The following is a 17,787-nucleotide window of genomic DNA, read 5'->3' on the forward strand; positions in this document are numbered from 1 at the left end:
CATCCGGACGCGCGGGCGTGGGATGGGTCGCCCCGTTGGAGATGCCCTAAGGGCACACAAACCCACTCCGGGCCATCGCGCTCCTGTTGCTGGTCGCCGTGCAAGTCGACGCCCTTGTGGCATGGAAGGCCAGCTTCGGTGACCCGGCCGCGCTGTCCATGGCCTGTGGCATAGGCGTAGCCTGCGACACCGTTTGCCAGCCACGTCAGGTCGATCAGCCCCAAAGCCCACGCTCTGGCCGCGGCGCTCCGGTTCCTCCGGGGACACTCCGTCAGTTGTCTGATATTGGTGTTGGGTTCCAGACTTACAGTCACAACCTTGCAGGTTCATCATAGAACGAGATATCTCTCCCCTGTTTTGATAAATTAAATTAAAATGTACAGTTCTCAATCGGTGGTACTCTGCTCTACTGCAATGTAGTAGTAAACGTTTGCGGTTGTTGCCAGATTTCAATTTTCAGTTTCAATTTCAGAATCGCCAGTAGTAGTAAACGCAAATGTTACATCTTTTTAATATTTGTTTACACTGATTTATTTGTTCACCCCTGTAACGTACTACAACCTTTACTTTCCGACTGTTAACGTTATTACAGGTATATGCCGTGGATGCTAGTGAAATCGCCACCCAGGTAACAAGCTAGTACTACTCAGTAGAGTATACTCTGATACCAACATGTGTCCTATCCCTCTTTTGTTTGTTATTTTTCTTCGGCTTGAGGAAATGTACCTTTTGAACCATCTTTTGTTTCACCCTGCCTCTGTAGACATCATAAGTAGAAATGCAGTGATAAACATGCATGTTACGTTGTTACAACGAGATCGCAAGCATTTATGGAGATTTTATTTACATTGGTCGTTCAAAACAGATTTAACTGTGCAACACAAATCATAATTGAATTTTTATCACTTCCGACATACTACTAGTATCAATTGTGCAACACACATCAAAGAGCAGGTAGACCAGCTTTGAGACAAAGAGGTAGCCGGAATTAGGACCTAGCCGGAATAGAAACCTGAAGCTTTATTTGTTGCAGCATGCAACTGGAGCGACCTGGGCTCGATAACCAAAGGTGCACCTCGACCGTGTTAGACATCTAGGAAAAACAATTGGGCGACCTAGGCGACTTCTTCATTTTCTTGTGTTGTACCTGAAATAGAGTCCCGGAAAAACAATGAAGCATTATGTAATGTACATCTTCTGATCTACTGCTCACAGGAACAAAAGTATTTATAATCTTATTAATAGTACCTGAGCCTGCCATATCTATTTGCTCGTCTTGTAATATAAGATTCGGATTTTGTCTGCTCATCTCTAGTGTTGGACGGTTAGGGTTTGCCTGGGCCATGCTCTTGAAAGCATCCTCCGCAGCCTTTACTTCTGCAGCTGTTGAGCGAAAGCATAATAGGCCGACATCGAGGTAACCGAGGCTGGAGAGGTATTGGATTCCGAAGTCGAAGTCGCCCGCATCAGATTTAGGCTTTTCTTGGAAGTTATGGAGCTCAAGCTCCTTGAGCCTTGGCATAGCCCCCCGTTCAAACATTAGATCTCCCATACGAGGAAAGGAAACCGTAAAACTCTGCAACTGTTGAAATCCTTTGCACCTAATGACGAGCCGCTGTGTTCGGTCTATTCCAAGACCGAGTGACAATTCGAGCAGATTGGGTATCAATCCAATCATCTGGATATCCTGCTGATCTATTTTCGATTGTTTCAAGTACAACGTGTGTAGGTTGGGAAGTGCCGCGAGCCATCTGCTAATCCAGAAGATATCTTCTCCGTATACACAAACCTCATGGATGCAACCCAGAGCAGGGAGGAACGGCTCTTCTCTATCACTTTCTCGCAAGTAATAATCAATACTCAGGGAAAGGAGGCCGCATCTGTCCAGTTTACAGAGAGAGGACGCCAGCTTTTCCTTGGACTGTACTACTTTGTTGCTTTCTATCCCATCAGAGTCCAAATAAATCGTCAGCTTTCTCAGATTTGTTAGATTGCCGAGCTCTTCCACATGCTTCAACTGCAAGGCATTAATGCAGTCAAGCTCTTGCAAGTTCACCAAGTTTCCCAACCGATCTGGAAGCTTACAACTACGGCCAACAAACAAACGTGCCAGTCGTCGTAGCTGAGTTGTGCTTTCAGGAAGCTCACATAAATCATTGGATGTAATTAGCGTCTCTAGATACAGTAACTCCCCAATTTGCCTAGGAAGCTCTGTGATTCCTGTCAAAGAGATATCCAAGTATCTCAGCTGATAGAGTCTTTCGATATCCTTGATATGATGATTTTCCAACTTATTGCAGTATCGCAAGTCCAGCACCCGCAAGGATTTTGACTTCCCAAGCGAAGGCAGTTGCTTGATGTCTCCAAAAGCACCGATTGATCGAGCTTGTGACAAATCCAATTGCTCCACGATTTCTTCATCCTCACTTCCCGTAAGAGAGAGCCGACGAACTATGCCATCAGGTTTGCACTGTTTTTTCAAGACAGTACACAAGTTCTCTTCAGCGGACTTGGCAATGAGGAAATCAAGGATGGTATCATGGACTCGGCAACACCCCACCTTGCCATCATACCTTATCTCCTCGGGCTGTATTAGACTTCTGTTCACAAGCTCATGAAAATATTCCTCTCCTAATTCCATCAGATCTTGTTCACTTTCTCCATGGATAAAGCCTTCAGAAATCCATCTGCGTACCAACCGTTGCCTTTCAATCAGTGCGTCCTCGGGAAACAGAGCCAAATACAATATGCAGCTTCTTAGGTGGTGGGGAAGATCAAAATAACTAAGAGATAATATATAGTTCATGGTCTCTATTATATCATTTTTGGCCTTTGAAGAGCGAATTGAATGTCGCACCCGATCCCACTCTTCTTTCGTTTCCCTTGTTGTGGCCAACAAGCTAGAAATGGCATTGATGGCCAGAGGTAGACCACCGCATTTTTTCAGAATTTCTTTGGAAGCCTCTTTCAAGCTATCAGGGCAGCTTTCTTCACAACCAAAAATCCTCTTGAAAAACAACTTCTTTGAGTCAGCCTCACTGAGTGGTTTCATCTCATAGACAAGATCTTCATTAGAAGGAGAACAAGATTTGGCAACATCAACTATACGTGTTGTGATCATTATTCTGCTGCCACATGTATTCTTAACCAATGCACATTTCAAAGTTTCCCATGTTCCTAACTCCCATATATCATCAATTATGATAAAGTACCTGAAACATAGGGATACACGTTAGAGCTCATTAGATACTTATAGGAATACCTATCAAGTATCACAAAATCCTGAAACAATGTCACATCTGTGTGCATCCTAGGCCCTCTGTCCGTTAATAGATGTCCAGTGGTTCGTCTAAATTTAGATGTATCTATGCCTAAAAAATGTTTAGATACATTCGAATTTAGACAAAATTTTGACATCTAAAAATGGACAGAGGTAGTATAATTAATACACCTTGATGTAATTGTCTAACATCAATAAAGCTGTGATTATCCAAAACATACTTGTACCGTAAATGAAATTCTTAGAGCATCTACATTGATACAAATGGGGAAGAAGCTCAAAGATAGCAACTCCACAGCGGGTACTAGGTACGAGCTTTAGATACAATTTAGTCGCAATCTAAGGAAAATACATTACTGTAGGAGGCAGACAAAAAATAACAATGAAATAGCAAGATTTAACAACCAAGAGGAAAAAATATGAATTCCTTGATGAGATGCCCAGGCCGAGTCAAAGCAGCTGTTGCCAGTGCAAGGTACAATGTTTTGTCACTGCCAATAGGATGTTTCCACTGGTGCCATGTCCAAACAGTTATTTAACAAACAGAACATAGGCGCAAGTTTGAGAAACCTGTAGCAATCAATTAGAAAAAGTGTGGCGCCAGACATTGGCATACAGATTTTAGCTGTATCTTACAGTGAACAGATCGACATACGTTGCAAAAAGCTATGGCTGAATGAAGTCATACTAGTTGAGGACGAATGTAAATTACAGCAGAGCAATCTTCATTAGCAAAAGTCTAGGCAACGACTATGGTATTTGTAAGATAAATTTTTGAAATATTGTACAATATATATACATACATGCATCAGCTAGTTACTTAAGCAATGTTAATGTGTGGTAGAGTTCACATATATACGTACCTTCTGTCTTGGAGGAATTCTCGGATCTTGTCCATGAGGAGTTGTATATCATCTAATCCAGAGTAAACTTTGTCTTGCTTGGTGATTTGTGATAATATAGATCTTAATATGGCCTTCATGTCAGGCTTGCGTGAAATGGAGACAAAAGCCCCACATTCAAAGGTCGCTCCAACTCCAAGGTTGGCCCGGATCTGGGTGGCAAGTGTCGTCTTGCCCAACCCTCCATATCCAACAATAGAGACAAATCTAAGTGATTCGCCCTCTTTCTCATTCAGCCACTTGACAAGCTCATCTCTAGGTCCATCGATTCCTACAAGCTCGGTGGCATCTCTGTAGACTGCACGAAGTCGAGGGTCGACCTTGTCTTTTGCAGGCAAAGAGGAGGACTCATCCGTCTTATACCTTCAGTGGAGGATCAAGCAACAAATCAGATACAATTAGTCACAAATTTTATGGTAGTAAAACCAGATCTGGTATGGTACGCACCTTAAAAATCTGTCGCTGACCTCCTTAAGTTGGTTCTTGATGTCTTTCACCTCCTTGGCAATCTTGCGGCGGGTCTTGATCTCCGGCAGCAAGCTGTTGCATTTGTCCATGAGCTTCTTGATGCCATGAGTGTCCTGACTGCAGGACTCACGGCCCACCACGAGGACCATGAACTGGTCGATGTTGTCCTCTATCTTGTAGGACATCTCCCGCACTGCCGTCACGCGCAGCTTTGTTGGCTTGTCAGCGTCCTCCACATCTGACATCTTCAGGAGGAATGCGTTCATCACCTCCAGCTCGTCCTTGAGGAACTTGATGTCGCCACGGACATTCTTGAGCATCTTGTATTCATCAGTCAGCATAGCTCCCAGCTTCCCCAGGAGGGAACCCATTGCCCCCGTGGATGCGCTCACCAGAGCTTCCGCCATTGTTGCTCTAGGTGTGCGTGTGTGCGTGCGTTAGCAGATGGCGATAGCCGATGGCAGTGGTATATGGACGGGAAAATCCCGATATTTTTTTTGCTTAGGTTGCTCACCACCACATATGCCATGCGGTGGTGTGGACGGGAAGACTAAAGACCAGGCTCAATCATAAAACACAACTAGTCGTGCTAGTGTTTCCTGAATCAATCAGTAGGCCCTGAAACCATAATGCCGTTTGGCCCACATCTGTTATCAACTCATCGTGGCAGCAACCACCTACCTCAATTCAATATCCGTGTTAATACCATATTCAAAAAATTTGATTACAGAACCAAATCTTGTAAAAAGCAGCGTTTTTTTTATAAATAATACAAATTTTAAATATTTTTTGGGACTACTACACGCTTTCAAAATAATTGGACTTTGTGACTCGATCGGACACGCGCCAGCCGATCGGTCATGCGGTTACTGATCGGCTCACAGTCGGCCGATTGCAGGGTAAGGTGGGACCAACAACCGACCAGCGGTCGGCCACTGCGCTGCCAATCAGCGCACCGGTGGCCAATTAGCCCCGGCCACGGAAATATTGCGCTGGACGTGCCCAGTTTCCTTCTTCCTCCCCTCTCTTTCTTCCGCCACGACACTGCTCGGGTTCATCAGCTCCTCACACCCGATTTTGCCCATATTTGAGCCGTTTTCAAGCAAAACTTCACCATTTATCTAGTAGGACCTAGGATAACCCCGATCTACTGATGGGTTAGTGTTTAGAGGCGTTTTGGTAATCCTATTTTGTAGCAATGGTGATGAAGTGGTGGAGTTTGCAGCAATAGTGGTGAAGTTGGTGTAGGGTGAGCTGCTGCATGGTGGTGGTGGTGCTGTTCGGGAGAGGCTTCTCGCGAGGTAAACCCTAATCCTTGCTAATTACCGTTTATTTGTCCCGTATTATTATTGTAGTATGGTTTGGGAGAATAAAGTGGGAGAAAATTAGCGGGAAAACCGTCGGTGGGGGAGGCTGGAGAGAATGGTGGGAAAATGAGTGGCACAATTAGCACCCTGCAGTGCTCATGCAGGTTGTCGGCGCCTCGCAGGCTGATCGCGGCCAGTGAACCAACCAGGTTCTAGCTTATGTTGGCTGCTGGCCGATCCGCAGCCTAGCGACTGATGAGGCGTGCCATCTGACGCCACGGCCGGAGCCAATCATGTCGACGACTTTACTGGCGCACTGCCAGCCGAGCTAGAAGACCGACGGAGTCACAAATTTGATTTTTTTAAATTGCATAACATTCCCAAAAATTAATAAAAACATATTATTTAAAAAATCATGTAAAAAGTATGGAATATGTATTTTTGAAGTTTAGTTACAGTTCAATGAAAGTTTCTCAAATAATATGAATACACACACTTAATGGAATTCTGGACATAAATTATGCTGTGTTTGAATAAATGCCAGTAGTGGGTTTCTCAATAAAAATAATATTTTGTCATATCAATCCTATTAACCCTTAGACCGTGATATCACAACTATTTATTATTTTGAATTTTAAAAAATTATTTAAATAAATAGAAATGGTTAAGTAATAATAATCTCTATGCAAGATGCAATTATTAATTTATTTAAAAAATAGAAAATAAAATTCTAAATTCCTGGCAAAAACTAAAATCTTTCTGCTTTCATATTTCCATTTGGAATTTTGAGAATCTAAAAAATGGCAACCGAGTAACCCTGGTGAAGTCGGATATAAATTTTTCCCACGATCATTTTTAATATATACTATACATTTTTTTCCAACTTTGTATGCAACCAGAAAAGCCGTTTTACCGATACATGACACAATTTTGCAAAAAAAATCAAAATTCATTTTGTTAAATTATCTTGCAACTAGATGACATAACACATGGACATCTTGAAGGATTTTTTTTTATCATTTTATGTCATTCAGTTGAAACTTAAAAAGGCGATCCAAGGGAGGTGCGTGGAGGGAAAAAAGTTCGAGGCTACGTCGAGGGTGGCCGTCGGCGTAGATTAAAAATAAAGGAGAGGAGGCTATGCCGAGGGCAGCTGTCGGCATATCACTGACACCGTGACAGGGTCGTCACGATCTAGCTATAGTAGGCCGCATGCTCAGGCCTACGCCAACGGCCCCGACTCCCCCCCCCCCGCCCGATTGACTCCTACTTCAGATGCAAGTTGGATTGCACCGGCATGGCAGGGTTTTCCGCCCTCCAAAAGTGCACGGTGGCTATACGGATGCTGGCATATGGAGGTCCTGGTGATGCTGCTACAAGTTCTGCAGGGCGGCGATAGGCGGACTTTCTCCAAGAGCAGCCCGTGTGCGATTTAATTAAGGGAAGCCCATTAACTTCTCTCCCCGGTGTCCCTCTCTAAGGCGACACAGGAAACCCTAAGTCGCCCCTTCAGGCCCCTTCGCCCCTCCCTCCCTCCCCTCCCCGCCGGAAGACGCAACCGACAAAGTCTAGGCAGCGGACGATGGAGGCAGGGCCTCTCTAGGTGTGCATGCCCTCGTAGTGGGAGCCGTCGGCTGGGGCAACAGTGTATCTCAGCGGCACGAGGATATCGCGTGGATGCGGCATGGTGGGCACACCGTGGTGGTGCTGGCAACACGCGGTGGTAGGCTCCGGAGGTGGTCGTGTCCGCCGTTTGGGTCTGATTTGGGCCTGGGTGGGCCATGGCTCCTGTGCACACAGTAGGCTCGGGGCTCGTCACCGCTAGGAAAACAACTATCCGTAGTTTTTTCTACTTCAGTGGTGCACCACAAACCAGTGCGTCACTAGGCAAAACTTACCAATGGTGCACTGTTTGAAGTGGTGTTTAAAGGATCGTATGCCGCACCTAGAGGTGTTGGTGAATAGGTACTACCAAATTTAGTTATTTTTCAATTTAGATTTCGCTGAATTTTTTTTGAAAGGGGAAAACTTACTAGTGGAGCACCGTAACTTGTGGTGCGCCACTGGTAAGTTGGACAACTCTAGATTCAGATGCACGATCCAACGGCTCCCAACATGTGTAAACAAAGACATGATCCGTGTACTCTTGATTCTACCTTTTGATTGGTCGAGGCAAGGCACACACCCTGTCACCTACCTCTCTCGTCTTTCTCATCCTGACTACTTGCATCCTTCTTCTTCTCCCTTCCTCCTCTTCACTGCCTCATTCTCCTCTTCTTCACTACCTTTTCTTCCTCTTGGGTCGCTACCTCCTCTTATTCCTCCATGCCCAACGACCTCGCCGACCGGAGCACCCACATCTGCGCCACCTCGCCCTCGCCTCCGCGCACCTCGTCGGCAGCCACCTTCGCGCCACCTCGCCCTCATCGGCCCGAGCCCCAACCTCGCCACCACCCTTCCCTGACCTCGCCGCCTGCTGCCCTGACCCGGTCCCTCCGCCGCCATCTCAAACTCTAGCGCCTCCAAAAGATGCAAAGCAGGAACCAAGACGGAATGAAATTTATTAAAAAAGAAGCAAAAAAGCGCAAAATGGTGCCAGAGCTAGATCAATGTTTCAAAATTTTACCGGTAGCGCACCACCTAGTGCGCCACTGGTATGTTCCCTACTAGTGGCGCACTAGGTGGTGCGCCACTGATGACCAAAACTAGTGCATATCTGGAGCATGGATGGTGTAGCAGCGATGGGGGGCTCCTCCCTCAAGCCCATGGAGCCGATGGTGGCCGAGATGCCTCTCTCCTTCCTACTATGGCATATACGCCGATGTCTTCCTCCTCGCCCAGCATATCTAGCCGGCCCTTTGGGAGGAATTTGGGGATTCGATCTATGGCCGAGGTGAAAGTCCTGCTCAAATGTAGCCAGTGCTGGCCGCGGTGATGCCTATATGTGCCGCTACCTCCTTGGGACGCGGTCATGGCATGCACCGTGTCTTCATCTTATCGGGTGACGGGGAAATCCTAGGTTCGGGTCACCGGACCTGGTGGCGGTGGCGCCAACGACGTCATGATCTTCTTGAAGGAGTCGTCAAGGCTGCCCGAGAAGGGCCCGATGTTTTGGATTATGGGGTGGCGAGGTGCTACCAGCGTTGGGTGCTACTCATGACATGAGCCTCGGGGGTGCAATGTACACAATGGAAAACGCTTCTTAGTTGATGTCTTACGGTTAGATCCTACCGACTTCTCGCCGATCTCATGTAGGCATATGAGGGCAAGGTACATTGCTCCGTGTGGCCTTGGAGTCATGGTTGTGCTATGGTGGAGTCTCGCTTTGATAGTGACGTGGTTCGGTTGCTTAGTGTCCGTCTCCTCACCTTTGGTAGGGGCTTGGCAAGGAGAGGTCTTCATCGTCGAGTCGTTGTGGAGGGTGTGTTGTAAGACACCTAGCATTCTATCGCGTCAGGTGTATGGAGTATGTATCGGTTGTCATGGAATTTTATTTTATATGATTAAGACAACTTCCAGGGTGTATTCTTGAAAAAACACAATGCAACTCCTCACGACTTGGTTGTTCCTGACCGAGAAGACCTCGTAGCTGAGCTTATCGACGACCATGGCTATGACAACGGCGAGCTAGCTAGGTTTGTATGTATGTACTACAAGGCCTTACCCTTCTTTTCTTTTGAAGAAACAAGCTAGTAAACACCACCGAGCTCCGTGACGTTAGGAAGCTGACCGCGGCGTCTGCGACAACATGACATTGGTGTCTGGGGTGAGCGGCTGCGCTGACCGACAACATCGATCGCTCGAGGAGACACCTTGGCCTTCCTCGAGCCTCACTTGTGTATGTGCAACAATGCTACTCCTGCCCCTTTGCCGCGTTGTTGGGTTGATGACCGAACTACTGGGTGGAACCATGCCGCCTCACTGCTTAAGTTGTTACTGCACGTGCAATGTGCGGAATCTAACATGTGAGTGCAACGAAAGGGTTTGCAAAGTTCACTGGATTTTACAAAATATTCGCATAAAATAAATTTTAATGTGGAAAATTAGTTGGTTGTCACATGACATGTGAGAGGAATATCAGTGTTTGCTGCGCAGAGTTTTCTATTGGCAACAGTATGACGAGGTTGGACCTAACTGCACAGCAAGGGCCTTTGTAGTGTGTTGCTCAACACTAGAGCCAACGAATCCATTAGACATCATTTAGCACCACGGAATTATGGTGTGAAAATTAATGACGGCCACCGGCATTGGCTTGCTAGAGCAGGGCTGACGCAACGAACTCGCCAATATTTTTTACTTATTTATAGCTCACTTTCACAAATCATTAAGTAGTCTTATCATTGGAACCTTTATTATACAATCTCAAGTATTATTATTGCAACTCTTATAAAAACAATTGTTTAAAATAGTAAAACTCGGAGTTTACTTTTCTTCCAATGTATGACTAGAAATGCACCAATTGATGCTATTGTAGGACGCTCTTGGAAGCCGGCCGGGTTGTTTTTGCACATTGTAGTTTGAGGAATTTAAATCAATAAAAATATGACAAGACTAATTCCATGTAGTACCAAGTAATTAGTGCACACAGATGCGTTTTACATCATGCTTATATGAGTTCATGTCTACCTAGTATCTACAAATATATTGATAATGGAAAAATGCAAAATCAAGGAAGATGAGTGAGAGCCCGAGCGAGAGCTCCTGCGGCAGTGCAGGTGGCCGCGCGCCGCAGCTGCCCGACCAACCACCCGCCGCCGCCGGCAGCCTAGCTTTAGGTTCCGTCCCCACCAGCCTCCTCCAGCCCACAACCCACCTCCAGCTACCCTGTCTTTGCCGGCATGGTCGCCGGATGCCTTTGTCGCTCCTGCGGCGGCAGTGGCTTCGGTGGATGGAGCTCCTGGTGCCGACTCCGACCCTCCTTGTTGCGGCGTCGCTCCCCTGCCCACCGCTACCTCCCTCGGCGTGGCTCCTGCTCGAGTCTCCTCTCGCGGCGCCAAGGTGGCCGGCGGACCTTGCCCACCTCCAGGTACGGTCTTCCTCGATTCTATCCTGGGGGTTGCTAGTGCGGTCGTCGGTACGAGCGAGCTCGTTCAGTTCTGGGTCACGCCGACGACTCTGTCACCGCGCATCAACCGGTTTTGCGTCGCCAACGCCCTAAACTACCGCTTCACCGCCTACCCTGATTCCTTCTTTGTTCGTCACCATGGACGCACGACGTTCTCATCCTTCGCTGCTTCCCCGGCCATTCGAGACCTCCTCCTTTCCCATAGGACGACCCGTCTCGACAAAACCTCCTACTGCCTCCACCGCACTGCATCGGATGCGGACGCGGTGGTGGCGCGCCTGCCGGCGTGGCCGCCATGCTTCGATCTGGTGTTGTTCTCCCCGGCAGCGAGGGACAGAGACGTGCACACTCTCAAGTCTACGGCGGATTTCCATGCATGCAGGGCCGGTACACGTACCGTGGCCTCTGTGGGCCTTGCTGGGCCCATTTCCCCTCGTTCTGGCAGCCCACCAGAAGGGGAAAGCCCTTTGCCCCCTTTTCCTCCCGACCGACAACCTTTTTCCCTTTCCCCTCTCACGCACGCGCCCTTCGATTCCATCACCCCCCTGCGCCCCTGCGTCTAACCCTTGCCTTTCTCCTCCGTGAATCCAGCGGCCACGCAGGAGAAAAGCCACTCCTCCCTCCGGTCACAGTTGACCCACTGTGACGTCTTGTCCTAGCCCCCGGCGTGGCTTGCGTCTGCGCCTCCGAATCCTCACCCGTCCTCGTTTTTCTGGTGGGAATGGGCACGCCACTCCCCTGCCTGCGGCGCGGCCGGTGGACCGGTCCGAAGCCAGCCCTTGCTCTCCCAACTCCGTGATCTCGGCTCCCTCCGCCTCTCCCTGCTCCTATTTGGAGGTGCTCCTCTCCTCCCCACCTCCCTACTAGAAAAGTTCCTCGCATCGGCGTCTCATCTTCTCCCCCGACCAAGGCCAGCGGCTCTGTTTCCGGTGCCTCTCTCTGGAGCACGGGGTCGGTGACTGCAGGGGGCCCCTCCGGTGCGCGGTGCGTGGTGCGCGGACGCTACGGCCACAAGGCTCGAGGATGTGAGCTTCCGCCCCTAACCTACTCCTCCTCTGCCCCTGCCCTCCATCTCTAATGCTCTGGCCGCCTCGCCTGGCAGGTTGCGCGCTGGCCGGAGCCGCTCGACCTCGCCATCGACGCCAAGGAGCGATGCTGCCCCTGGGATCCGCCACGGCTTCCTCACCTGGGCTCTGACCCCCTTTCCGCACGGGCCGCCCCCTCACTAACGTCATCCGAGGTGGCTGCGGCACTGGAGCACGCGGCTCGCCATCTGCGGTGCTCCCATCTGGCCCTACGCTCCACCTCGGCCACAGAGGCCCTCCAACCTTTGCGCCGCTGCCGCGCGCGGTGGCTTCCCTTTCGCCCTCGGCGGCTGCTGCGCCAGCGCGTGCATGCTGGACCACGGCCGCCGCTTCGCCTTCGCCGTATTCGAGCCCGCGGCGGACCCTCCGGGCTTCCTCTTGCGTCGTGCGCTGGAGCAGCTCGGGGGAAACCCCCTGTTGGGTTAGCGGCGAGTGACTATGGGTCACTCATGGTCATCTTCGCCTCTTCGGCTGACCGTGAGGCCGCCATCGCTCGGTTCCCGCTCCCGTTTGAGGGCCACACCATCTCCTTGGAGAGGCCGAAGGACGGTGCAACCCGGGCGGCGTGGCAGCGCCCCGTTTCGCTCAACTCTGCGCCACTGGCTTCCCTGTGGAGCACTGGGACACCCACGGCATTCGCGCGGCATTCAGCAGCATTGGGAGCACCTGTTGCATTGACCCGCTGTGCCTCGACGGTCTGGACTTCTCCGCCGTTCGGCTCATGGTGAAGCTCGTGGACGATGCGGATGTGCCGCCAGTGCTGCTCGTCCACGACGCCTTCGCTGAGAATTCCACGGAGGTCTATGTGCGTCTCGTCTGGTCTTGGAACAGTGAAGAGGATGGACGGCTCCACGGTCACTATGACGTCGCCGGTGGCTCAGGCGGGGCGCGCCGGCCACATCTCAGCGACATTGACGAGGAATCCATCGTTGGGGCCGCTCCGTCTCCTCCCCGTGCCGCACCTCCACCACCCTCCTCCGTGATCAGCCTTTGGGGGAGGATCGTCGCCCGTCGGCAGGTCAATTTGGAGCGCGCCTCGGCGCTTGCCAGCGTCGATGGCCTCCCTGCTGATTGTTGCTTCCCCTTGCCTGCCCCGCCTGCAAGCCCGCCGACGGTGCTCTGGGATCAGATCCTAGCCCGCCGCCTCACGACGCAGTTCCCTGAGACCGGCATGGACGCTGACCAGGTCCATCCCTCCTCCCCCTCTCATTTCCGTTTCTTCCTCCAGCACTTGTCCAACCAAATCTCTCATATGATGCAGTGGTATGTCACGCTTCGGGTGCCAGCGACCCCATTGGTGACCTCCAACGAGGCCGATGAGGTCCATGCAGAGGTCGTTCTCCCTCCAGTGCCACTCGCCATTCCGGTCCTTGAGGCCACGCAGGTGGTGGAGCTCCACTCGGGCACCAGCGAGTTCGAGCATGAAGATGCCGCCCGTAAACAACGCGTCCGCCGCAAGCGTGCGGTGGACTCGGCCTTTAAGGCCCGGCGCAGCTCACATCTCGAGGCCAAGGAGGATCCCAAGTACCTGACCATGCTCTCCAAGGCCAAAGCTGCGAAAGCTTCGCGTTTCAACCTGGAGGGTGGCTCGCCTCGCTTCCAGGACGTTGTTGCTGCCGCCGGTTTTGACGGCACCTCCGACCCTGGCCCCATCCCGCTCCCTCGCCTCAAAGCGTTGGCGGCTTCTTGCGGTGTTGACCCCGATGCCATCGTGGACGTTGCTTCGGTGTCCTCTTCCTCTACATGATCATGCGCCCCCATGGCGCCACCGCGCGGACACGGCCAAGGCCCTGCCTAATCGATGTCGTTGTCCGCCCCATGCTACTGCTCCCGAGCGGTGCTGGAGCCTTCTGCTACTGTTGCACTAGGGTCTACGTGTTTAGACACCTAGGAATTTTCTTCTTTTTTCATTTTCCACTGTGATCTCCATTTCTCTGGCCTTAAGCCATTGTGACCAACAGCAGTTCTGTGCTTTTTTGTATCACCATGGTGCTCTCAAGCTTTATAAATGAATGGTTATCTTAATTTTATGATCGGTTCCTGGAACATCCGCGGCCTGGGCGACTCTGATAAATGCGATATTGTGCGTGCCAACCTTTTGTCCGTGAAACCTAGCATCATCTGCCTCCAAGAGTCCAAGCTTGGGGCCATCTCCTCGGCCAAAGCCTCCTCCTTCCTCCCTCTCCCTCTGCGCGCCTTCGATAGTGTCGACTCTGTTGGGGCCTCCGGTGGACTTGTTTTTGCCTGGGACCCTAATCTCTTCACCCTCCTGGGGTCGGTCGCTTCTCGCCACGCCTTATCTGTTGACCTAGCCTTCATGAATAACGGCATGTCCTTCTGGTTCACGAATGTCTACGCGCCTTGCGACTGTGAAGGGAAAATCCTCTTCCTCCGCAACTTAGGGGTCCATGATCATGGTGATGGCCTTCCCTGGCTCATTGCTGGTGATTTTAATCTAACCCGTGACCCGTCGGATAGGAATAACGCCAACTTTTCCTCTTCCGATGCCGACCTCTTCGATGACTCTACCAATGACCTTGCCCTCATCGAGCTCCCTCTCCAAAATCGTCAATTCACTGGTCTAATGGTAGGGCCTCCCCCACTCTTATCCGCCTCGACAGGGTTTTTATCAACCAAGCTTGGAACGATGCTTTTCCAGCCTCTAGCCTTGTCTCCGTCAACAGGGATACCTCCGACCATGTTCCTCTTATGGCGAAAATCTCTTCATCCATCCCCTAGGGTGGGTTTTTCCGCTACTAGCCTTCCTGGAGCCTGCATGTCAGGTTCCGCCAGATTATCCACTCTGCCTGGAGTTCTACCTCCAGGGCTGACGCCACGGCCAGGATGGTTGCTCGCCTCCGTTCGTGCAGGAACAAATGTAAAACTTGGGCGCAACGTGTCTCTCCCTGTTCTCATAGGGAGACAGACTGTCGCCTCCTTATTAGTCTGCTTGATGTGCTCGAGGAAGGGCGAGCCCTCTCCCCTCCGGAGAACCTTCTTCGCTCTCTTACTATGGACGTTCATCACCTCTCTATCAAGGAAAGGTCCATGTACTGGAAGGCCAGAGCGAAAATCCGCTTTGCGCTGGAGGGGGATGAAAACACCAAGTTCTTCCACTCCTCTGCCACTTGCCGAATGCGGCGCAATGCATGCTATCCCCTCTCTCCTCGTAGATGGGGTCGAAATCACCGACCATTGCGCTATGGCGGCCGCCATGAAGAGATTCTACTCTAACCTCCTCGGTACGGTTGTCCCCACAACCTGGCACTTTAACATCGTTTCTCTTTATGGTGATGCCCCTTGATGTCTACGCACGCTTCTATTCCTGTAGACAGTGTTGGGCCTCCAAGAGCAGAGGTTTGTAGAACAACAGCAAGTTTCCCTTAAGTGAATCACCCAAGGTTTATCGAACTCAGGGAGGTAGAGGTCAAAGATATCCCTCTCAAGCAACCCCGCAATTAAGATACAAGAAGTCTCTTGTGTCCCCAACACACCTAATACACTTGTCAGATGTATAGGTGCACTAGTTCGGCGAAGAGATAGTGAAATACAAGTAATATGGATGATTATAAGTAGTAATTGCAATCTGAAATAAAAATGGCAGCAAGCAAACATGTAGCAGAACTTGTTGGAAACGGTGTTTCAATGCTTAGAAACAAGGCCTAGGGATCATACTTTCACTAGTGGACACTCTCAACAATGATCACATAATTGGATAATTAGATAACTTCTCTTCACTTGTGCTACTCTGAATTACTCTCCTATTGGAATCACTAATCATCACGTAGTGGCTACAAAAGCTCCACTCAAAGTTCATCAAGTACTTGACAAACACCACTCATAGGGATATCCTCATCAAATCATAATCAAAGATAATACCGTTGCAATTTAGACCGAGTACTAACATAGCATACACACTGTCAACAATAGCTATGAAAGGGGGAATAGATCACATCAATACTATCATAGTAATAATTAACTTCATAATCCACAAGAGATTACAGTCATAGCCTACGCCAAGTACTACATGATGCACACACTGTCGTCTTTACATCATGGAGGAGGAATAGACTACTTTAATAACATCACTAGAGTAGCACATAGATTAATAGTGATACAAAGCTCATGATCACATAAAGATCACACCATGGGAGAGAGAGATGAACCACATAGCTACCGGTAGAGCCCTCAGCCTCGGGGGAGAACTACTCCCTCCTCATCATGGGAGACAGCAGCGGCGATGAAGATGGCGGTGGTGTCGATGGAGATGACTCCGGGGGCAATTCCCCGTCCCGGCGGCGTGCCTAAACAGAGACTTCTGTCCCCCCGAAACTTGTCTTTGTGATGGCGGCGGCTACGGAACTCTTCGTGGAATATGACTGGATGTTTTAGGGTTTTCGCGACGGGGAGAATATATAGGCGGCAGGGCGGCCTCGGAGGAGCCAGGGGGTGGCCTTCCCATAGGCTGGCGCGCCTAGGGGCCTGGCCGCGCCTCCCTGTGGGGTGGGCCCCCTGCTGGCCGCCTCCGACTCTTCATCGATGTTCTGGAACCCTCCATGGAAAATAGGGCCGTGGGCTTTTGTTTCGTCCAATTCCGAGAATATTTCCTGTGTAGGATTTCTGAAACCAAAAACAGCAGAAAACAGGAACTGGCACTTCGGCATCTTTTTAATAGGTTAGTACCGGAAAATGCATCAAAACGATATAAAGTATGGATAAAACATGTAAGTATTGTCATAAAACTAGCATGGAACATAAGAAATTATAGATATGTTTGAGACGTATCAAGCATCCCCAAGCTTAGTTCCTACTCTCCCTCGAGTAGGTAAACGATAACAAGGATAATTTCTGAAGTGACATGCTACTATCATAATCTTGATCAATACTATTGTAAAGCATATGAGATGAATGAAGTGATTCAAAGCAATGGTAAAGATAATGACTCAACAACTGAATCATATAGCAAAGACTTTTCATGAATAGTACTTTCAAGACAAGCATCAATAAGTCTTGCATAAGAGTTAACTCATAAAGCAATAGATTCTTAATAGAAGGTTTTGAAGCAACACAAAGGAAGATTTAAGTTTCAGCAGTTGCTTTCAACTTTCAACATGTATATATCATGGATAATTGTCAACACAAAGTAATATAATAAGTGCAATAAGTAAGCATGTAAGAATCAATTCACACAGTTGACACAAGTGTTTGCTTCTAAGATAGAAAGAAGTAGGTAAACTGACTCAACATAAAGTAAAAGAGAGGCCCTTCGCAGAGGGAAGCAGGGATTACTCATGTGCTAGAGCTTTTTATTTTGAAAACATGGAAACAATTTTGTCAACGGTAGTAATAATTCATATGTGTTATGCATAAAACCTCCTATAAGTTGCAAGCCTCATGCATCGAATACCAATAGTGCTCGCACCTTGTCCTAGTTAGCTTGGATTTCCATGGATTATCATTGCATTACATATGTTTAAACCAAGTATCACAAAGGGGTACCTCTATGCCACCTGTACAAAGGTCCAAGGAGATAGATCACATTTGATTTCTCAATTTTGATAGATCTCAACTTGAGGACATCCATACCGGGACAACATAGAAAACAGATAATGGACTCCTCTTTAATGCTTAAGCATTCAACAACAGATAATATTCTCATAAGAGATTGAGGATTAATGTC

The 17,787-nt window shown here is 49.2% G+C and overlaps 1 protein-coding gene across 1 annotated transcript; it reads right to left on the minus strand.

The window, feature by feature from the left end:
- Positions 1-1,115: 1,115 nt before the first annotated feature.
- Positions 1,116-5,145, minus strand: LOC124648089 (disease resistance protein RGA5-like). The gene is made up of 4 exons (XM_047187911.1): positions 4,630-5,145; positions 4,144-4,545; positions 1,249-3,212; positions 1,116-1,147 (listed from the first exon to the last, which is right to left on the minus strand). Exons 1-4 carry the CDS (start codon positions 5,055-5,057, stop codon positions 1,116-1,118), a joined length of 2,826 nt encoding a protein of 941 aa, XP_047043867.1. The 5' UTR covers positions 5,058-5,145.
- Positions 5,146-17,787: the final 12,642 nt, after the last annotated feature.

The sequence above is a fragment of the Lolium rigidum genome, chromosome 4 (genome assembly GCF_022539505.1).
Source record: "Lolium rigidum isolate FL_2022 chromosome 4, APGP_CSIRO_Lrig_0.1, whole genome shotgun sequence".
Lineage (NCBI taxonomy): Eukaryota > Viridiplantae > Streptophyta > Magnoliopsida > Poales > Poaceae > Lolium > Lolium rigidum.